General features: G+C 29.9%; 2 protein-coding genes across 3 annotated transcripts in view; one reads left to right on the forward strand and one right to left on the reverse strand.

Annotated features, from left to right (window-relative positions):
* Positions 1 to 23,670, forward strand: part of LOC107442479 (serine/threonine-protein kinase H1 homolog) — a 34,794-nt gene extending 11,124 nt beyond the window's left edge. The window contains exons 2-3 of the mRNA XM_016056054.5: positions 19,184 to 19,504; positions 23,496 to 23,670. Coding sequence (XP_015911540.2) covers positions 19,184 to 19,501 — 318 coding nt within the window. The 3' untranslated portion in view covers positions 19,502 to 19,504; positions 23,496 to 23,670. The remainder of the gene's footprint in view (positions 1 to 19,183; positions 19,505 to 23,495) is intronic.
* A 133-nt stretch (positions 23,671 to 23,803) lies between these two features.
* Positions 23,804 to 24,533, reverse strand: part of LOC107442478 (uncharacterized) — a 31,715-nt gene continuing 30,985 nt past the window's right edge. For both annotated transcript variants that reach the window (XM_043053833.3, XM_043053830.3), the window contains one exon: positions 23,804 to 23,985. In XM_043053833.3, coding sequence (XP_042909767.2) covers positions 23,884 to 23,985 — 102 coding nt within the window. In that variant the 3' untranslated portion in view covers positions 23,804 to 23,883. The remainder of the gene's footprint in view (positions 23,986 to 24,533) is intronic.

Raw genomic sequence — 24,533 nt, forward strand, 5'->3', positions numbered from 1 at the left:
AGGGAGTTTTTTTTAGATTAAGTAAGATTTAAAGTGTTCGCCAATAATTGTCTGATCTCAACGTATAATTTTTTTTATTGATTCCCAATATTTGTTGTTATTATATTCAGGGGAGTTAAATATGTCTGACTGCTCAAACAAAGTTTGGGAGGAAATTCAGACAGTCATAGGGAAATTTAATAAAATAATAGTCAAAAAGATTTTGAATTGTAAGGTATACAATTTTTTGCATCATTTTAAAGATTGTAATTTTATGTAGCAAAATACAGAAATTGGGCAAAACCTGTCGAATAGTTCCTGAATTTCAAAAAAGTCAGATACTTAAAATTTGATTTCTCAGGGACTATTTGACCGATTTTGCTCAAATCTTGTATTTTGCCATGCCAAATTATGTTCTTTAAAATGATGCAAGAAATTGTATACCTTATTATTCAAAATCTTTTCGTCCATTATTAAATAAATTAATAAAAAATGATAAATATTTCATCATCAATAATGGCTCGACAGCCAAGGGTGGGTCTTGGCCTTCTCAAGAATTTTTTTCCAGGCTAACCTTTTTCCTGCCAGTGTTTTCCAGTTTTTAAGACCAAAAGGACTTTTTCTAGTTCCATCTATTCATCTCAAATTTGATCTGCCTCTTTTTCATGTGCCAACTGGTCAGGCATTGAAAACTCTTTTTGTGGTAAGGTCTTCGTCCATTCTGATAACATGGCCTGCTCAATTTATTCTTTGTCGTTCAATAAAGTTAATAATGTCAGGTTCATTTTATGAGTGATAAAGCTCTAAATTTGATTTTATAAGCCACACACCATTTTTTTTATATTCCTCCAAAAATACTTCTCAAGACCTTTGTGTGCAAAAATTTCGATAATCTTTTTTAATTCACAGCAAATTTTTTTTTTTGTATACTAATGTTTAGGAGTGTAGACGATTGGACGCAAGGTATTCTTTTCAAAATGGTTCTTTTGTCCAGCTAGATATCTTTAAAATTTGTTCCGGTTCTGAATTTTATTCCAACTAAACAAAAGGTTGAGAGCAATGTTCCTGACAATTTTTTGTTTTATTAAATGTCAATTAAACTAGTTGAGTGTAATATTTATAAATAAAATTAAAAAGAATGCTTATCTATAGACACGATCAATTAAAATTATAATTACTTTTTATGAAAGATGTGTTAGCTTTTATTTCCTGAAAATTCGTTATTTATTTCAGACGATTGTAACTTGACTTTTTAAAAAAGAATATTTAAAAGAATTTTTTACTTCTAAAAATATATTGATAAATTTTAATATTTTTTTTAAGAACATATAACTGTAGGACTCTATAATTAATTTAAAAACATTTTAATGATAATACAGTCGGACTTCTATTTAACGAAGTCGCTAAATTCCGATAAAAAGTTCGTTAAATAGAAAATTACCATTTGAAATACTTAAACAGCACAAAATAAGCTTTAAATTCCACGAGACACAATTAAATTAGCAATTGATACACCTTTATCTCGTAAGTTATTATTTACTATCGAATTGTTTTCACATTTTATCACATGAAGGTTTGGTGATTTCTTCATTTCCGTCTTCCTCACAATTTATTGCTGCACTGTTTTTATTTTTCACACTGTCCCAAAATATCCGATTCAGTTAATGCTTCTGTGGTTGCTGCTTCAGAATCAATAAAAAGAAAATCATTAATTTCGTGCTTTCTCTCTTAGCTGTACCCATATTTTTTCAAGTTCTTCTAAAGGAATGTCATCCTCGTGACACACTGCTCACTGACTGAGAATCTAGCTTTAACAAAACTGTTACGAATAGTACGATCTGTAACATCATAGTTCCATGCTTTAGAAATATCTGCTATGATTTCTTGTAAATTGATTTCTGGCACAGATTCCTGTACTGGAATTCTGTGAAATAACAAATTTTTTGATTCTTCGAGATTACAAAAATAAATAAATGTTAAAAAAAAAGCTTTTTTTTATCGGAATGCAGGATAGAAAGAAAGGAATGCTGCTGAGAATGTATGAATTATTATTCATTGAGAGAGGGGGGGGGACTGAGTTCGGAAATATGATTCTCATTAAATTGAAATTTGACATGGCAGTTTACATCCTGCTCGTGATAGCCTGCCGCCGCTTTGTCTGGAAGAGGGCGTTGGTTTATTATTGACAGAATCCAGCTATCCTTCTCTCTAGACTAAACTTTTATCCTGCTTCCGCCAACTGTATATGTGCAACATCAACTATTATTTTGTAAATAAATAGCCGCCCTTATGACAGTCTGCGTATTTAAATACCTTGAATGCTAAATATCATGAGCTGCGGAAATATTTTTCACTATTCTGCAAATTTTAATTGGCCATTCGACATTCATTTTCTCTTATTTTATTTTTAAAGAAAACACACCACAATATAAAGAACTTTTAAAAATTAAATCGCAATTTCATCCATCTCATTAAATATTTAAATTAAAACTAGGATATTATTTTTTTTTCCAGAAGTTTTTACTCGGCCCACTGGAAATTATATCTTCGAGCGAATTAATTTATTTATTTTATATTTACTTATCTATTAGTTCATTTTTTGTTGACTAGAATAGAAGTAAAGGATTCTGATAATGGCCCATTGTGGCCAGGGATAACCTGGTTGGTAAGGCACTGGGCTCATTTCCAAGAGGTCGTGGGTTCGATCCCAGCCTGCAGAAGAGACTACTAATGCACGTAGTAAGAGGTCGCTAATGCACATTAAATCTGTCGAGTCACAAAGTCCTCCATGTTCCTATAACAAATTATACATTTGGGGGTACTGATCCGGGAGTTTCCATCTCTTCTGGATTGGTTCAAAATTACGAGGCTGCGGAGTTGGACATTAGTAGTCGTAAACAAACCCAAAATTGGGTCGGCTGTTCAACGACGATTATAAAATGAAATAAAAAATAGCCCATTGTGTGCCGGGGACATTATAAGGCCTCTCAATAACGTGACTAACGATCTGTTTCTGGCAATGTTGTCGGCGTTGCGCACAGGCCGCCTTTACTTCCGAGATAAGCTGGTACTAATTGATCTGAATCTGTATGTGTATCAAGCCGCCACTGTGGGGTCTAGTCCCAATTCTTCTCAGTAATTCAATGCTTTCCTCATTTACTAGAATAATTATATATAAAATTGTTAAGTCAGAAATATATTGGTGAAAAATTGCATATACTGAATTTTTTTTTTTTATATTGAAGTAAATTACCCCTTAATGATTCGGTCAAATTAGGAATTTTATTCAACAACAGACTGATAATTGTCTCTCTCCCAAAAATATAATTTTGCTGCCCCTCTCTCTGATCGTCGTCTACCTCAAAAATTGGGCTATTGAGACTGTATTTTAATATCGTCTGACCTCAAAAAATGGACTATTGCGACTCTATTTTAATATCGTCTACCTCAAGAATTGGACTATTGAGACTGTATTTTAATATCGTCTGACCTCAAAAATTGAACTATTGAGACTGTATTTTAATATCGCCTCCCTCAAAAATTTTACTATTGAGACTGTATTTTAATATCGCCTCCCTGAAAAATAGGAGCCCAGCCACGCTCATGCGCAAAATTTCGAAGCAATTTTGTAAAGAATTATCGATTTAGAATAAAATGTACCATGACTAAGTACCCGGTTTTATCCAATCGGATTTTTACCTATTTCCAAGAAATAATTTATTTACATTCCAATGCCTAGTTATTTGTTTATCATATTTATGCAGTTTTTATTTTTAGAGCTTCTTTATCTTTAGAAAAATTAAAGAAACTTATGGGGGTTGTTTCGGGGAAAATAAATCTGTTTAAACTCATTGGGGTTCTTCTGGAAAAAGAAAAGGGATTTAGTTTTATCCAACTTTCTTTCAAAGGGATTAGCGAAATTTTCAGAAATTGCCTAACGTTTAAGAGGAGGTGAGAGAGCCTTCTGTCTCCCCCGGAACCATGTCAAAATAGAACATTGACTGGACTACTACAGATGGGAGGGGCTGCAAAGAATGATAAGATTCAGGAACATCCTGTGTCTGGCAGGGAAGAAAAATAAAGGGTGGGTGTGCATCTTGAGGGTGGGCATCTTGAGTGTGACCTTTGGTTCTTTTACTCTACCATGTGGTTTCCCTCCCCCCACCCCTTTTCTGCAGCACTCCATATTGAAAACCCTACCCTTCATTTACGAGAAAATTTCCCGCTGAAAATATTAAATTTAGCATAGAAATACGAATTAATTTTTGATTTATTGATTGGATTTTACACACAGTAATTTGAAAGGTTTGGAACAAAGAGCAAACCTTAAATATGCTGATCAGTGCAGACGATATTTTAAGTTATGATATCGGATACAAAAACGTAGTTTTTCTGAGTATTTTCTTCATGCGGTTTTTGTATTTATAGAATAATTTGTCTCTAGAAAAATATGTCCAAGCCGCTTAATGTTATATTTGTGTTTTGTGTATTTTATTACATTTTTATAATTACGTAAGCCATTTTTGCGCGCTATAACGAAACTTTTTTTTTTTTTCAAAAATATTTCTTCGGAAAGAAATTTTTAATACATTGCTACTTTATTTAATAATATTCGAAATTCTTTTGGAATAACAAATCTTACCGTTATTTTAAACTGCTTAATTTCAAATATTGAGACCACTTACTGAAATATAAATAAAATTTCACGAGACCACAAAGCCTTCTTCCACAACTTATACTTCAGTTCTGCTTATTATTCTCGGCCTAGAAATAAATTATGAAAATAGTAATAAAAATCAATGTTTATAGATATTGTAAAAGTCCAAAATCTGGTAATTTTTATCCTTTCCTTAACTCCCTCATTCGTTCAGTTCGATCGTTTTCACTATTCTTTCTTTGTGTCTTCTGTAAATCACAATAGGCGACAGTACGACTCCGGCTTTAATTCAAGACGTTGGTTGGGATCTCGAACGATAATTGAAATTCTGCAATTTGGACATTTATTCTTCGGTCTTTTTGATCTTCGGGGCCGTATATATAGTACGAAGCACCCAAAAGGGCGGAGGTATTTGTAATTGGTTTATTTTTGCAAGCAAAAAATAAAAGGGGGGGGAGTGAATGTAAGCATTGCTCACGTTGACGCTTTTTTTTCTTCAAATTTTATTTATTTCTGTTATCATAGAGCGTAACGTTTTTAAAAAGTGCTTAGAGGTGCTTATTTTCGCTATTGGTATTTTAAAAGCCCTTAAAGATGCTTTTTTCACTGGGAGTTTTTAAAAAGTGCTTAATTTTAACTTTTTGAAATTGAGAATTTTTTTTTTTGCCACGTCGATTTTCGATGCGTACTATGCAAATGCGTGGTTTTCACATTGTTCTATTCAACTTTTTCACAATTCATTCATCTACAATCCATCTTGGCGTACCGTCGGTCCGTAACGTGTGATAGCTCCAATCATGTTACATGTTCGATGTGAGATTCTTGCACTCTCATGGGCAACTCTGCTCTCACAATTACCCCTGTTGATACAAAACTCAATCGACATAAGTGATTATTATGTAGATAGGGTTTGTTCCATTTTTTTTTTTTTTTCCTTTCAACGCCAAATTAAGTTTGACTGTATAAAGGTTTTAAATTAAATGAATAATTTTAAACCCTTAAAATTAAATAAAGGGAAATTTACTTGCTTACAGTTATAAATTCGACATCAAAACATTAATTGTCAATCACAATTCAAGAGAACCAATTTATCACCAAAAAAAATAAAATAAAATAAAAAAAATAACTGGGCAAATTTACAACTGTTTGAAAATTTAAAGATAGAACAATGAACATTAAACAGCTATGAATATAAACTATTGAAAATTTATTTTGGATTATTTAGAGCAGAGTTGGGGTTTTGGATGTCCTAAACTGGTTTGGGACAGGACACATGGGTTTTAATGTTTTAAAGTGACCGAAATCTTGAAATTTGGTAAAAGGTAAAAATTCTATAGGTGTAACCATTGCACACATGATATTTACATATATTAATTACAATTTGATACTTTTTATAGAATTTTCTTTAACTTATTGAAGGAAAATAATATAATAGGAAAAGATTTATAACTTTTGAAGCTCCACAATTCGTTGAACAACAAAAGTGAATATCTTATCCCTTAAATATGAATAAATATGCTTTTAATATTGATAAATTAAGTTTTTACATAAGGATAAATAATGCAATATTACAAATAATTATAAACGTTTTTAATAAAAGAAGAACTTGTCTTCATTCTGTTTCTAGTTCAAAAATTAACCTTTTTATTTTTACAATATTTTTTTTAAAATTGTGACATAATTTGAATAAAAGAGTTTTGGACAAAGGGGTTTTGGCCAGGACGGTTTAAACCATGAATTAATCCGTTCTGTCCTGAACCTTGCCAACTCTACTTTAAATCGATTTCTTTTTTTAAAAAAATGCTCTTCCCTTCCAGCTATGCCAACATTTTGCAAGAGGCCAGTCTGTTTTTTTTTTTTTTTTAAATTCGATACTGTGGGCACTTTATTCTCTTCTCTTATCGTTGGGCGGTGTTATTTTAAAAGTCAGGCTTCCAAAAGCTGCTTTGTGTACCGAAAAAATAAGATAAGATGTTGCCTTTCAATCCGCGCATTTAGGGATTCCCCCTCCTCCTCACCATAGCTGCTGTTCCGTTTCAGTTTCTTCCCAAGTGGGCTCTTCAACGCTTACTTTACATTTCACGTTTTTTTTTTCTTTCTACTGTAAAAATAATTTTTAGTTGAAGTAGGCAGGTGCATAGAAGTTACTGTCACGTGTGTACAGGAGGCGTGATCTTTATTGGCTGCGTCCAAGGGATCACAGGAAAAAAAATCCTCCCACATCCACAAAGAAAAGCACTGGAAAATATGACATCGAAAAAAAAACAAAAAAAAAACACGCTGTTAACCCCTGTGTCAGAAATTTTTCGAGCTATCTGCGACAAAACACTCTAACACTAATATTATTCTGCAAGATACTTTTAATAATAACAATGTTACTAATTTAAAGTAACAAAAAAGTTGTGTTTACAAAAAAAACTATAAAATATATTTTTTATTGAACGTGTAAAAAATTTTTATTCTGATATTATGGGTGATATTCTTGCATTCTGTTTGGAGGAAACGCATAAATTATTTCCTTCTTTGCATTTTGTAAATAATCTTCACAGTAAAAAAAAAAAATTTAAAAATTTTGAAATTCGTAATTGCCGAAAAAGAGATCAATGAAGAAATCACGAGAATCGGGCTCTTCAAATGCGTGCTTCGTTTCGAGATTAGGTTGTTGTAATAAATAATATCGTATAAAAAATATCGGATTTAAAAACTGTGCAGAAATCAATAGCAATAGCTGCCAAAAATTCGATAGAATTTTTAGTAAAAAAATAAATACTCAAATGCACGATTCGAATTTTTCATATTGTTTGGAATATATCGGAATATTTAAAAAAAAAAAAAAGAAAGAAAAGCGTATAAATCAATATCAATAACTGCTGGAAATAAAGATTTAAATATTACCTGTAAATTTCTGTAGAAAAGAAAAGTAAAAATGTTTGCCTTTTAACGGAAAAATCTTTCTGCAAGAACTTTGTAACGTTCTTCTGCGACAATGTCGTTGCTATTCTACCACGGAGCTGTTAACTATGGTACAAATTTAACGTCTGGACCTTGGAGCCCGAATTTAATAAAATTAAATAATCACTCGAACATAATTAGTTATTTAAAATTAAGAATGTATTATTTTGAAGTTGAGAAAAATTTAATGTAAATTGTGATTTTGAACCGATACTTTTATTTATTTAATACCTTAATTTCATGTTTTCTGACAATTATTTTTATAACTGTCGTTGAACAGTCTGTTAAAAGTACTAGATTTTAATTTATTTGAAAGCTGTAAGTTAGAGTTTGTATCATCGGTTGCCATGGTGATATTATAGGAAGAAAAAAAAATTTGGTAAAATAAAGTGTTGTGTTTCTTGTTTTTTTGTCAAAATAATTTGATTTTAGTAAAGTAGTAGTTTTCAGTAGAGAACGACAGAATATTGCACTTTCTGGTAGTGTCTCTTAACACAGTAGACCGAATTTTCAGTTTACGTCTACCAATGTTCAAATACTTAGCCTTGTAATTTTGAACACAATTCAGAAGACAATGGAACTCCTATATCAAGTATTGGGAGAAATTTGCCTTCATGGTGGACCGTTTGATGAAAGTAACCCGCAATCTCGTTACATAGAGTGGAAAACCACGAAAACCTTTCACAGTTAGTCTGACGGCAAGGGGAGTCTAACCAACACCTACTTAATGGTCTAACCCATGATCCGTCTACCACTGAGGATAATTTACGTCTGCGCTGTGGCCGGTACTAGCCGGATTTGGAGTTAGACTCAACCAGTCAGGATTCAAACCCAAGCTCGCTAGCTTAAATTACGCATAAAATCATTAACAAATCATTTATTATTTTAAAAAGTGAATTTTCTAATAAGGGATAGAAAGTAGTGTAATTCAATACCAAGTCTAAATGATTTATCAGAACTGTCATATATTAATTAAGGTGGGTATTTCCACAAATCTAGGAGAATCTTAATAATTTTCCTTTAAGACACAGTCATCTCGCAATAATTTGATTTCTGCCAGCTCAACTTATCATAAGTTTTTAATATTACTTTTTTTTGTCTATGAATATTATTGTCACTCAGTTAACGGTTACTCTAACAACCATTCATCAGAAAAATAAATAAATTGTAATTTTTTTTCTCCATTTTTTAAAAGTGAAATAGATATAGGAATAAAAGATGAGAATCTCCGTGGATCTTTGCTTCAACATTAGCTTTCAATGTAGTAACTCAATTTTATGAATTTTAGTCTTAAATTCAAATAAAACATGTTACTTAGCATGTCGCAAAATTTACGTTTCTATTTATTTTATGATTTTTAAAACTCTTAGAAAAAAAAATTATAATTTTCTTTTTCCAAATTAAATTTATATTTATAATTAAAACATTTCCCTAGTTCCCTATTTTTTTAATTAAATTTGTTATAATATTTTGTTTAAAAGAATTTAAAATTAAAGTACCGTAATTCACACCCTTTTCTTCTAATATTTAAATAGCCCATGATTGTATTTCTGTCTACTCTGATCAAGCTCCAAGTCATGCATCATAGCAAATTTTTGTATCGTTGTTTCTTGGGGGGAGGAAAAAAAAAACTCTGAAATTATTTTCTGACTAAGAAAAATGTAAAACAAATTTGATCATATAAAATAATATCTTAAATGTTAAAAACTCTCTATAATATTCCATAATATATAGGCTCTTATAATATCTATACTCTATAATATCTTAATGTTTAAAATGCTGTATTATTGATTTTTGAATAAAAAATTCTTATCTTATTAAAAAAAAATTTCTTAAGGTAATTATTTTTCTTAAATAAAATAAAATCTTAAATGTTAAAAACTCTCTATAATATTTTATAATATCTATACTCTATAATATCTCAATGTTAAAAATGCTGTGTTATTAATTTTTGAATAAAAATTTTTTATTCTCTCGCTACAAAATAAAACAATCTTTTTTTCTTTAAAAAATTCTTATCTTATTAAAAAATATTTTTCTTACAATAATTATCTCTCTTAAATAAAAGACGTTAATTTCATTATGTTTAGGCCTATCTTTAGCGTCAAGAAACAAATTATTAATGTGTCTTCTAGTTCGAGTATTGTATGTAATTGCAATAAAGTTTTCAAAAAAAGGAGAGTGTCGATAAGCGCGAAATCCTAGAAAAGAAAAAAAAAAGAAAAGAACCTTAGAAAAGAAGAAGAAAGAAACTTTGTTCTTTACCAATCGCATCCTCCCATCTCTGGAGCAAATAAATCCTTCTCCTCAATCATCGCGTATCGTATTTCCCAGGACACGCCCTACTTCTCTTCATTGTATACTTAAAAAAAAGAGGATTTTTATTTGGCGTATTTATCGCCCAATATCTTGCTGTAGTGGCGCCAATAAGTCCCTGTGTTAGGGAAAAGTTGCAAAAAAAAATTCTTGAGCGGGACTTCCGTACGTATGCAGCGTTGAATAAATTCGCTAAGTTCTTTTCTATAGAGATGAAAATATCCTATTAACAACTTAATATTACGGATAAATTTCAGCTTTTGTTTTTTACAAAATTTGAAGCGAAAGTCTATTATAGCAACAACCTTTAAAGTTTTGCTTCAAAATTAGATTATTTCATGTTTACATTTTTCATATATTTATTGTTATTTATTTACAGACATTAGGGAATTCAAGATTTTCGAATATTCTTTTTATAAATAAAGTTTGAGGAATGAGGCTCGAAGTTTGAGGAATGACAAGATTGATTAGAAGTCCGCTTTTACGTCAATTTTGCAAGTATCCGTCAAATTTTTAGGATTAAAAATTCAAAAATTGAGCGTATATAACAACTTTAAAATTACTAACCTTCCGCTATTACGGCTTATTTTTTATTTATTTATTTATTTTTTTGAAGAGAACAATACTTTTCTGCTGGTTAAGTTGCACTGTTCTGCTGTTTAAACTGCAATGGCACTTGGCTCGAAGCAGAATGTCAAGTATAAATTAATTTAAAACCAATTTTATTTCTAATATAATTACCTAAATAATATTTAATATGATGCTGAAATTCCATAAAAATAATTTAACATACTTCAATCAAAAACCTATACCCATAGCTGCCAACTCTACTAGTTTTTGCTAGTTACTCTTGGTCTAATCGAAATTCTCCTGGTTTTTGTACTTTTTAGAAAATTCCCTAAAATTGAGTAATTTTCCTAAAAAAATTCCTGTTGAAATAGAATATTTGTACAGATTATTTCTTGCTTGCTTGACTATTAAAATAAATATTACTAATATATTATGAAGCGAACCTCATATATACAAATCAGTTCCAAACTTTTTTTGTTCTAAGAATGTTCAATTTACTTTTTATTCAGAACTCTATTTAAATTATTTAAAAATATTCTTTTAACTATCTTTGACGAAATTGAATGCTTTTAATATTCGAAATTATGAGTAAACATAATCCATAACATTTCAAGCATGTTTAATGTCAATCATAACTGGAAAATATTGCAGTTTTCCTATTTTGATGACCATAAAAATTCCTAATATTCCCTATGTGTAAAATATTTAGTATATTATGCAAACAGGGATCTGTCCAGTCCAAATTTACTACCGTTTAGCGGTACCTTCACAAATTCAACTTTAGGTAAAACGGTTGTTTCACAAAGTACTTTTTCTTAAATTTTTATTTTTGTATCCCGTGAGAAATGATAAATCCATATTTTTGGGTTGATTTTTTAATATAATTTTTAATTTTCACAAATTATGTCTAAATTTTCACAAAATAGGTACCTTATTTCGTAAAAACTACTGGATTTTTTCCTATCTATGTTCAGGGTATCTGAAGAAAAAACATCATTTCTAGAAACATCATATCTTTTAACTTCTGTGATTTCAGAATTTTTATTATTATTTTTTTAATTTATCAATTTTAAATTCTAGCTGAAGCAAGCCAGTCATTGGCGAATTTTTTTCAATTCCGAAATGAGAACAGAAAAATCAGGAATATTTCTTTCCTTCCCGAGGAACAAGAAAAGTATCTTTAGAATATAATTCTGCAGAGAAAAAAAAAATTTATTTGCTTTTGTATTTTTTCAGCTATTTTATTGCTTCAACTCTTTTTTTTTACTCTGTTTTTTAAATTTAAAATCTATAAATATGAAGATGCTGAGTATAACAGTTTTGGTTATACCTATCATTTCAATTAATGTTATCAAGGGGGCCGGCAGAATAATATAAATGGGGGTGCAACCCTCTGACAAACTACCCTCCCCTCCCCTCCCCCCGAAAAAAAATTAAAATATTCTGCTATTACATTTTGTTTTCTTATTACATATACTTTCATCTGTTCATTTTTTCAAGATACATTTCTTCATTGTTAGCAAGATATTTAAAAAAAAGTACGAATTTCTTCTACTTGCAAATTTTGCCCAGAGGCGATCGCGCTGGCGGCATAGCTACTGACTTTGAAACACAAATAACTACAAACAGTAGTTTCGTATACTAACGTGTTTGTGCACGCTTAACATTATTTATTGTGTTGATGAAGTTTTACAGTTGCGAGAAGTCAGCTTGTGTTATACACTTTTGTTAAACTGAATAACTAATAGAAAATATAATATTATTTACATTTTATTAAATGAAATTTAAAAATATAGCTTAGATATCTGCCAAGTTTGTGAATGCTCAGTGTGCATAAGAAAAGAATCAAAAATGAGTCAGAATTCATTGAAAAAGTTAAAAACAGATTTGGACAGCAAACAAGACGATTACAATTCTTGTTTGATTAAACAATTGTTATGTATCAATAATTACTTAATTATTTGTTTTTCCATAAAAATATGTTTAATAAAAAAATTTTATAACAAAATTTTTCTGTATCTCTTTAATTGTTTTTTAAAAAAAACCAGGGGGGTGCAAGTGCACCCCGCTGCCGGCGCCCTTGAATGTTATTATAATTTTTTGTTTAATTTTATGGTTGCGTTTGTGTCGGAGAAAATAGTAACTTCGTTGAGTCATGAAAAATTCTTGGAATTCGTCATGGATTTGAAAATCTAAAATGTAGCAGATACCCTGTTGAGTAGGGACTCATTTTACCTCTTCTTTTTTTTTTTTTTTTTTTTTTTTGTATATTTTGGAAAAAAGGAAGAAGAAAAAAAAATATTAGATTGAGTTGTTGCCAATGTAAACGGATTTGTTGACGTCCTTCGCCTTATCTCAGAAGCTTTCTATGTTGCTGAAACATAAAACCAGACTACTTAAGAATTTTTTTTCTTTTTTCCCCGTCGTCTCCAACCGAACCGATAGTAATGGACTGTTATGAAAATTAAAGAGCCTTTTTTTTTCTTTTTTTTTATTTTATTTTTTCCTCGCGATTAATCGCCTCTTCCGAAAGAATGAGTTCTCTTTATTACAATCACTCAAAAAATAAATCTTAAACTACTTAGACGATTATTGTTTCGTTGTAAAGCAGCAAGTAAAATGTACAAATGTTAGCTTTTTTTTTTTTCTTTTAAGAAGGAAAAAAATATTCTGTAACTAATGGCATTTTCCAAATATAGAGTATAGAGTAGAAATTGAAGCATTTTTTTAAAAATCTTCTTTCCCTCATATATTTTTAGTTGCTTTCTTCACCGCAGCAAAAGTTTTCTTCCACGGCTTATTTTAATAAGGGGCCATCCGATAATGTGACATTTTTTTTCAATAGTTTTGATCTTGCTCTTTGCTTTGTTGCAAAATGAACGGTTGAGGGGTTTGTGATTTTTTTTATTTTTGCTGGAAAGGAGAATGGGCAATACTTGCGTAGTGTAAGATGTTAATATCATCTCAACAATTTTCAAAACTTTTTTATAAAAAAAAAAAAAAAAAAAAAAAAAAAAAAATTCTTTTGGAAAATCTTCAAATTTAAAATAAAAGTTTACATTTTGGAAGAAAAAAAAATATGGGAAAAATAATTTCTTCTACGAGTTTCGGAGGTCATGAGTTTTAACCACAGAACGAAAACTCAAAAGATTCCTAAAAAATATTTTCTCAAGAATTTGCAAAATAAATTAAAATGTGATATTTTTTATTTTAAGAATGTACATTGTTACATTTTAATCTTATAATTAGAACAATTAAAAACAATTATAATTATTAAAATAAATTAAAAATCAATGTTTTTTTAAATTACATTGTTTCATTTTTATCCTATAATTAGAACAATTAACAATTATTACAATAAATTATAACGTAATGTTTTTTTTTAAAAAAATTACATTGTTTAATTTTAATCCTGTAATTAGAGCAATTAATAATTATAATTATTAAAATAAATTTAAACGTAATGTTTTTTTTTTTATTAAAAATTACATTGTTTTATTTTATTTATTTAATGTGTTTTATTTGATTAACTATAATTAGAAAATTGTTATAAATGTCTGCAGTATAAGTCCAAGTCAAAGTTAATTTTAGATTGCCTCTTTTGCAACCTGTGTTTAGACCGTTTTGTGCAAAGAGTAATGGCCTCATGCTGTTCTGCGGCAATTCGTCGCGCACTACTCGCCGTGAGCACGATTATTCTCCGTAACATCCATCACAATTCGTAGCGGCGACAGCTCAAGTGCACAACTAAGGTTTATTCCATAGACACATGGTTATGATCAGTGGTCACAAAAACTACATTTTCTTTGTAGTTAATTAAAACTACTTTTTTTTTTTTTTTTTTTTTTTTTTTTTTTTTTTAACGTAGCGACTACAAATTACTTTCGAATTCATGAAATAGTTTTTTTTTTTAAATCTAAAGCACTTTTTACGAATTTGTTCTTTTAACTTTCAAACTCTGTACTTTTCTCGACAGTGATTTAAGAAATGCTAGGAAATTATTAAATATTTGTGATTCAATGCTTTTTTAACCCTCCAAGAAATAAAGTACCTTGATATTTATATAAAAATAGTCGGACTTTTAACGAAGTCGCTAAATCCCGATAATAAGTTCGTTATATGGAAAATTCGTTAAATAGAAAATCACTTTTTGAAATATTTAAAAAATACAAAACAGGTTTTAAATTCATAAACACTAGACATACTTAAGATGGCAATTGATACACCTTTATCTTGTAAACTAGTATCTACTATTTATTTTATAAATCTTGATCATGAAAGAAATCTGCGTGGAAAGCAAGAATAGAGCAATCCAGTGTTACACTATCACGCTACATACATTTTCAACTTAAAAAAAAAAAAAAAAAAAGGCTAAATTTATGTATAAAATTATATCTGCATTGATTATAAAAGTAATTTTAAGCATAATTACCACATGCGTTAAGTTTAATTGCTACTGATAAAATCCGTTCATTTTGTCAGAGTTTTTCGTTAGAAAGGCAAACAAAAAATGAATGGGATTTTACTGCTTTCCCTAAAAGTTAAGTGGCTTCGAAAATCAATTCAAGGTCATTTCCTCCCATGAAATGCATTAATAAGTTCACAAATATTTTGGGAAATAAAGAAAGTGGATCTCAAAGAAAAGTTCGTTAAATAGAAGCTTCGCTATTTGGATGTTATTTTACGAAGAAATTTCCAAGATGTTCTTGGTTCCTCAAAAAAAATTCGCAAAATGGAAGTTCGTTAAATAGAAGTTCGACTGTCAACATGCTTAAATACTTATGCATGCGACCCTTTATTAGCCAACCTGCTGTGAAGTGGCCCTTCACTCATAAAAGGTTGTGCACCCCTTTTTGAAAAATAAATTGAAGTCCATAAAAAAAATAAGGTTTTGCCTTAAATTAAGTTGTTGAAATCAAGGTATCATTCGTAAAATGAGAAATTATTGAAAACTCGCTAGGTTTTCTTCCTGTCTTAAAGAAAAGAAATGGAATTATTGAACCTTAAAGCTGTCATAAAGTGTTCCCATAATGCTGTATATTTACTGACCTGATACCGTTATTGTAAACTGTGAATTGATATAGCAATGAGGTTTGTCAGGATTTGAAATCAGAAGGCGTCAAATTTCAGTGGCATTCGTCCATTGGCGATAATGTAATGCTTTAATGGATTTATCAGCGGCATATATTTTAACAGCTATCTCTACTTCTATGAGTCATCGATTTTTCATACACAAAGACGTGTTTGATACTCAGTTTACCCAAAATACTCTTTTTTTTTTCCCTTCCTTCTATCAGTTCTCACTCTCTCTATATCTTGTTTAAATTTTGCATGTTTTGCTATAAGTGATTCAGTTTCGTACATATTTTAAAGAGAACATCAGTGATAATTTCTATCTCTATTTCAACAACAAAATAGTTTTAGCGCACATTTAAATAATTAATTATTTTATATGAAATAAAAAAATTCAGAAATCGCGAAAGTTTAAAAAAATGTATTTGAACTTGAGTGTATGAATAAAAAGTGTTTTATTAACGACTGTTAATTTGAACAAGATATATAAATATATATATGGAGAGTGTGAAATAATAGTAGTTTTTTCAAGTTCTTCAGCTGTTCCTTAGGGAAATTTTTATTTTTATTTGCTGCTAAGAAAATGGCGTCCGTCATGGCAGATGATTTTGATGGAACTAAATGAAAACGTGATACATTAATGTCTGATATTTACAGGCTCCCGATAGAGGGCGTAGTCGAGCGTTGCGATCGCGAATAGTAGAAATTGGAAGGAAAAAAAAAGGCGCTTGGTATCAGACAACTAAGTATAAATTTGGTGACGTGGACCACACGTTCTACCACGTAATGTTCTTTAATATGTGAAAAATTGAATTGCCTCTGTGAGGCAACTGATGAGTGATGGAGAGACTGTCTATGACTTGCTGATGCGACATGAGATCTTCTGGACTTGGTCTAGGACTGGGATAAGCAACAGCAACAAAAAATTGAATTGCTTATAGTAAAATTTAAAATAATGGTCAGTTTAACCCATCAGATAATTCCATTTCGTTCATCTCTATTTAATGAATGAATTTTTATTTGAAAAAACTGTATTAACATCAAGTGTCATACACTACAAATTTAAAAATAATGTATTTGAACTTGAGTGGGTGATTAAAAAGTATTTTATTAACGACTGACAATTTGAACGAGATTTTGGTGAGAGTGTGAACTAATAGCAGGAATTAAAAAATAAAACAAAGAAAAGAAAGTCAAACGAGTCTATTCATCCTATGCATATTTCAAATATTTAACCATATTTCGACTTTTCGAACATTCTGTATATCGACACTGTTCTATAAATTTTTCTCAGTTTCGGTATCCTGACATTTCCCATCTGTTGCTGTTCGTGAATTTATTTTTGGGATTTTCAAAAAAAGCAGTCGACTTCTTAAAACGATGCCTTTGTAGCTGTCGATGAGGTCAAGGAGCCCCTCCCCTTCCCCTCAACCACTTGTCGAAGAGAGGACAACCCATGTTTTTATTATAAGAGAAATCTAAACAGCATAAGGACGCCCTTTGTTTTCCAGCATTTTTAATACGATCAGATTTTTCGATACATTGCTGTTACCTCCTTACGAATGGAATCACCGTATAAAACGACACTGTTGTGTGAGATGTTTACATTTCCCCCTCTTCCGACTGTTTTTTATTTTATTAAATGTTAATGTTTTGACTTAAACAGTGCGATATTGTATAAAATTCATCCGATTATTGGATTATGCTGAGGGCGTGGCATCGTGATGCTGCGACATCACATGTAAGCCAACTATTCAAAACTGAGCAAATGAGGATATTTTGTTTTGGGTCGTAATTCTAACCTTTTGCATTTTAATACTGAGTTAATTTAATTTTTTGTATTTTAAAAACGATGACATATTAACTCTTTTAATTTGTATTTAATCTTAAGATATCGGTTATCTTTTTCCTAACTGTAACCAGGGACCGATCAAGACAAATTCAGGCCCAAGGCCCACCAAATTTTCTGGGCCCCTCACAAGATATTTTGAAATTAAATTACTGAAGAGTAGTCCTAGCATTGAAAAAGAATCTATTGAACTGCATGATTCAAGAGAAACAATCTGAGAAATTTTGAAAGCAGACAATTGAAGATTATTTTTCTAAGATAAATTTTACGTATCTATAAATTAGAGCAAAATATAAAACAACAAAACAATGTTTATGTCAAAATCAAAATAGTTTGGTGACCACAAACAGTTGAAATCAGTGATTTTTGCTACAAGTCACTGATTTTTATTTAATACTGTTTGTTGTAACACTGTTTTTTATTTAATACTTAAACCAACACAAAGCTAGCCCACCTTTCATTAAACTTTTTGCTAATTTTTGAGGCCCCTCCGAAATTGTGGGCCCTAGGCCCATGCCTATTGGGCCTAGGCGATAATCAGGTCCTGACTGTAACCATTCCTAGGTAACCCCGAATCTTCCTGCGGTTTACTGCTATTTTTCCTATTATTTCAACACCCCTCCTTTTTTTTCTGTTATTTCCAACTTTTTCTTATTTTTATAAAATCTTTTTCTAATTTTTTTCGATTCAAAAAAAATTTTTTTTTCTTTGTAAACACAACGCTTTTATTGCTTTAAATTATTAACATATATATCTGTTATTAAAAGTATCTTGCAGAAAGCCAGAAAAAATTCTGCCGCAGGGTTAAGAATAATTGTAAATAACTGAATTAATTGTAAGTTAATATTAATTGTAAAATTCAATAAAGGATAGAGCATTAAATAAAATCTTTTTTTTTATTTTTTTTAAGGTATTGAAAAATTTCCTTACGGAAGTAATTTCATTTATAATTTTTTTTTTTTAAAGTTCATGTATTTTTAAATTTTATAAAATAATCGTTTTTAATATAAGAATATTTTTTTTTATAAAATGCAAAATTTGTCAAAAAAATTTTTTTGATAAATTTTTTTAGCTCAATTTTACATAAATATATTGTTTATACAAATTGTATGTATTATACATCATAATTTATACTGTTATAGTCTCAATTAAAAGAGTAGAAAGTAAAATATCAGTCTTAGAGAATTTTTGATCTTTTAATTAGTGTTTTTAAGTGTTAATATTGGGATAGGGGAGTAGGTAGTTTTATGATTTAAAGTAATATTCATGAAAACTTATTATATTTGTTTTTCAACACTCCTATTTTATTATTTTTTTTAAAAAATCTTTCTATTTTCCTTGCTGTTTTCTGAAAATTTTGGTTGCTCTACCTGCTAAATATTAATTTTACTTTTAGTGTATTTTGATATCTAAGCGAATCTAAACACTTTTGTTCACAGTTTTAAAATTTATTTATCTAAAGATAATTCTATGCAAAAAAAAATTAATAACTGTTTATTTTAATTAAATTATTTTATAATATTCGGAAGAAAAAAAATTGAATTGAAAGGTATACAATTATACATCAAAAATTATTTTGGTTATTCACTTTTATATTTTGCTGAATAGGAATGGGTTAAAAGCAGATGAATGTTTTAAATAATCAGAAGAGTCTTAATACTTTTCTGCCTCTTGAGGAAGTTAGTTTACTGTATGACTTCTAACTAATTCCTGCATTTTACTCTCAACAACATTGCTTTTGCGTCTCGATGTAATAATCTGAATTTATTTGTTACTTTCTTTTACAGATTTGGTGTGATATCTCTGAAGAATCGAAACTGTTTGTGCATCAATTATTGCAGACAGATCCCTCAAATCGACTGAATGCTGAGGCAGCATTGCAACATGAGTGGTTGATGTCCAGTAAATTGACCTACACCCCTTCACCCAAGAGTAATCATGGGGGACACAAGAGTGACCACCGCAGTCAGAGGTCTAGTAGATCCGTGGGATCTTCCAAATCTGGTGGCTCGGTTCATTCTCTTAGAGTTTCTGGTCACCGGCGAGTACAAGTTCACCTCCTAGAAGCCCTGTCATCTGATCCTGAGGTTGCTGCTATGATGTAACAAGTATGTATATAAAATACATATGGAAATATTGTCATGTTTCAAATGATTTTTTGAGTCGCGAACTTAAGAGAATGCTATACCGTGGGAGAAACCCATCATGGCATATTCTCTTTCCAGGGGTCTGTCTGGTGTTTTTTAAGAGGTACCTATTTTGTGAAAATTTAGACATACTAATTTGTGAAAATTAAAAGTTGCATTAAAAAATCAATACAAAAATCTGGTAAAGTGAGAAAATGTTTTCGAAAATTGTCACTACAAATAAAAATCATTTTTGACTGGTTAATTTCTATATATTTTCTCCCACATATATTCAAAAATAATTTTGCTATTGTAAAATTTTGGGCTAAAAATTGTATCCAAATTTAAAAATCCATAAAAATCATTGTCCATATTTAAATTTACTAAAAACATGCATTTAACAGTATTTTAAGTAATTTTCATTACGAGAACATTTTCAACTAGGTCAAACAAAAAAAAGTTTCACTGAGAATAAAATGTTTCATAAAAATAAAGGTCTGTGTGAATAAATTTACAATAGTGTTTATAATGTTCGAATTTTGACTTCCTGCAAAGTTAATAGAGCGAGAAACTCGTAGTTTCATTTCAAAAAAAAAAAAAAAAACTCACCGAAAAAAAGCTTGCTTTGATATGGCGTAAGCGATCGGTTAGGCTTACCGCATTGCACTATCTGACCAAACTCGTGGTACCTTTTCGTAAAAGACAGCGGGTAGAAAAGCTCCACTTTTTCAGAGAATGAGGTTTGCATGAGAACTTGCCTTTTTAAAGGTATTATATGAAAAGGTGAATATGTGAAGGTACCGCAAAACGGTGGTAAATTTAACCCTGAACACAGGGATGAGATTTTTCCGCTTTTTAGCGGATTTCCGCTTTTTTCACTTTTATCTCTTAAATTTCAGCTTTTTTATCAAAAATTCAGATTTTCTAAAAATTTCATTTTTTTAATAAGTATTCCGCTTTTTCAGAAAATTCACCGATTTTCAAAGAGAAACAGAAAATTCAAACTACATAGCTCCATCCTTTCTCATTTTTACTGATTTTACCTATTTTCTCCCCTTTTACACGCAGCACATAAGATTTTCCGAATTTTTTTACCCACCCTCCAGATAGATCCGATTTTCGTAGTTCAAACGGCGCTGCTTCTGACAAACCTTTTAGAGGTCCCAAACCTGGAATCTGCTAATATCTCGATTCTTATTCAATCGATTTTAATATCACACATAGCTTTTCATATTTGTGTGTTGCGATTCTTATTCATGCGATTTGAATATTGTACGTTGCGATTCTTATTTACGAGATTTAAAAATCCGATATTGTAATTCGTATTTACGTCTTTTTAAAAACCTATGTAGCGATTCGTATTCACGCAAGTTTCAAATTCGATGTGTTGATTTGCTCATGCGGTTTATAATATCAAACATTAATTTTCGTATTTATACTTGATTTTAAAATAAGGCATTGGGATTCGCATTCACGCATTCTAAAAGTTATGCATCATAATTCTTATTTATGCAATCTAAAAATTACGCATCATGATTCGTCTTTACGCAATCTAAAAATTATGGATCGTGATTTGTATTTACACGTTTTAAAAATTCTATATCCCAGTTTGTATTTTCTCATTTTCAAAATCGTATATCTAGTTTCATATTCATGTGATTTCAAAATCCGTAGTTCTTATTCATATTCACGCAATTTTAAGATCAACTATCGCGATTCTTGTAAGAAGTAAATTTTTTTTAAATTAGTTACTATAAAGGTGACTGTTTTTCTAACGACGATTATTAGTATATGTAAGTGTTACAACATCAGAGAAACTGGAAGGGAATATATTCAAAACTTACATTCTGTGCTTGCAAAGAAGAAAAAATAGGATTCGTCACAAGATGTTTGAAGATGGACTAACGACTAAATATAGCAAACATAAAAGATCTAGCAAACAAAAGCAATCACTTTAAAAGGGATTTAATTTTTAAAAAAATTTTGGGGAAAAAGAGTTAATTAACTCATCATCAAAATTTTATTTATAATTGCTGTTATTTATGCTATAAAATGCAAAATTCTTATCAAATAAAAAACAATTATCTAAACAGTTTCTGATTGTCATGTAATTTTTCAAACTAAAATAGCAATTTTTGTATGTTAAGGAGTTACTATATATTTCTACTTCACTCTTATTGATATGTTTCAGAGGGCTGTAGTTAGATTAGACTATAGTATGAACATAATGATTCGGTCCATTGTTAAATTTTTTTTTCCAATATAATTTAAAAAGTAATATTACTGATATATTTGCTATAAATCACATAACAGTATTTATTAAAAGAAATGTAATATTAATGTATATTCTCAGTAGTTTTAATTTGCTAAACCAGGTAGTTTTTCAAGTAATAATTGTCTCTTATGTGAACTGAGGAAAAATATAATTTCCAGCTTTATTTTTTCAATTAGTAATTTTTTCCCCACTAAATGTTAAGTATCAATGTAATCGTTTTTATAATAATAGATTAGTACACAATTGTATGTCAACACATTATTTATTACCTTAAACTGTCTGGAATTTGTTATTAAAGGGTTGCGCTTGCGTAAAATTTACTATCGTCGAAATTCAGCTTTTTTGCGTTTTGGCTAATCTCATCCCTGTGAACAGACCAATGCTTTCACTTATGTAAATCATTTAAAGTTAAGTGAGTTCAGGTAAACCATGAAGTTTAAAAATGCTGAAAAAATGTTATCTAATCAGTGCGTGAAATTTTGATTTACTCTACTGAGTGTGAACTCACTTTTCTTCGAACTTTTACAATGGAGATAACTTGTTATGACGGATTTCAAGATTCTTAATTTTCTAATAATCTCGCAGAAATAAATTTGAACTGATTTAAATGACATTTCGACTTGATTAAAAACTTCATTCGCTTCAAAAAATAACATTAGAAATAACAAGCACTCAAAAACAGACTCCCAATTTTTTCAATAATTGCCAGATATGAACAGGAAAAAGCATAAATGATTTGAAGTATAAAACATTAAGTTGCCAAAGAAAAATGGAAAAATAAACAAGAAAACAAGGCACGAAAAACTACAGTGGCTGAGAAAGGCTAATCGGGGTAAAATGCATTTTCATGAAATTTGGAGAGGTGATAAGGAAATAATGTAAATAAGGGAACATTTAACATTTTTTCGTTAATATTTATATGAACGAAACAAGATTCCAGGGTATCAAGATGAGCTGATGTGAGTGGGTTAGAAATAATTTTGTCTGGTACTGTCGAAATTGAATTTATACCCAAGATTCCAACAATGTGCAGAAATGGATGAACATTTTTCCACCTCTGCTTATCATAACCATTTTGCCCTCTCATGTTAATTCTAATTCTTAAAGGTGCTTATTTTCGATTTTTAAAAGCCTTTAAAGGTTCTTTTTTCATTTTGTGTTTTTAAAAAAGTGCTTAATTTTCCCTTTTTGAAGATGAGATTTTTTTTTTTTATCAGGTCGATTTTCGCCTCAAGTCTTTTAATAACAATAAATGTTTTTATAATTACTGGGGCATTTGACACATTCCTTGTCAGTAGACTGTCATTCCTTGTAGTGGAAACGAACTAGTTGCACTTTAAAATTTAAACTTAAGGTAAATTATAGATATATCGCTATTGAGAATACAAGAAATCGTTAATTGCTGCATATTGTTGGAATCTGGATCATAAATTTAATTTCAACAATGCAAAAATTATAGTCGCATCAGCTCATCTTCATGCCTTGAAATCTTGTTTTATTCATATGAATGCCGATTTCCTTCCGTACCTCTCCGCTACCTCTCCGTAGCGCAAGAAAATACATTTTGTCTTGATTTGTCCATCTCAGCTACTGTGGCTTTTCTAGTAGGTTTCTGTAAGGTTCCTTTCTGATTGCAGTTATTTTGTGTTTTATTCATATTTTAAATAATAAAATAGTCTTTTTTTTATTTCTTTCTAGGAAATGAAGATAGTTCAGAACAAATGTTCCTATTTAAATTAAAAGGCTTGTCTTTTTATATGCTGCATGTATTTATTAACATTTTCCATTTCATGATGTATTATAATATTTGTAAGTAATGATACTGTATAACAGCGATTTGCCATTATTTTATGTAATAAAAAATAAAATAGAACTTTGTTATTTTATACTCACTGCTACTTTATGAATAACACACATGTTCCACCTTTATTATCTAGATTTATATGATGAACAATATCCGTACAAAACTATTGATTTTCATTCCTGCTTACAATAAATTTAAAAAATCTATTTCAAATTTTTTTTTTAATGATCACAGAAAATTTACAATATACACAATAAATTAAATAATCTGATGTAAAAAAACTTAGTCATTTTCTTCATCATTTTCATTTTTCCAAATAAATTTATAGTTTTCTTCTAATTTCTTATTCCTTTCCATCTCTTGTATTGCTTCTTGTTCACCAGTCTAGAATATGAATGTCAAGAACAATTTCAGAACATGTAAATATTGGGGTGTTTCAAATATTATGTAAGCACATAGGGAGGGAGGGGTTTGTTTTAAATAAATTTTGGCAGTGTAACATAAGTCACTAAAATCCTCTTTTTATCATTTCCTTTTTCAATTATAAAAAAGAAATTAAACTAAACTCAGTGGCACGAGAGCCCATGGAGGGCCAAGCCCTGCTGTGCCCATCTCGGTTTTCTTGACCTTTGGGCTCTGAGGTGCAAGAGCAGATGTTTTGGTTGGGTGGTCAGCTCAACGCAGAATCCCCTGTGCTTAACTCCCAAACATGCTTGGTACTCATTTTATCGACTCACTGAAGGCTGAGTCAACCTTGCTCGGCCCAAGGATGGAACCAGGGACCTGTCACGACAGCACAAAAAGAAATTTCACTTCAAAAAGTTTAATAATAAAGTTAAAAATATTTTAAATTAGAATTAAAGGTACAAAATGAAATAAATAGGAAAAACTCATCTCCAGCATGCAAAGATTAAATTGCATCTTCTAAAAGT

Source organism: Parasteatoda tepidariorum, chromosome 3 (genome assembly GCF_982258835.1).
Source record: "Parasteatoda tepidariorum strain Cologne lab strain chromosome 3, Ptep-v5.0, whole genome shotgun sequence".
NCBI classification, from domain to species: domain Eukaryota; kingdom Metazoa; phylum Arthropoda; class Arachnida; order Araneae; family Theridiidae; genus Parasteatoda; species Parasteatoda tepidariorum.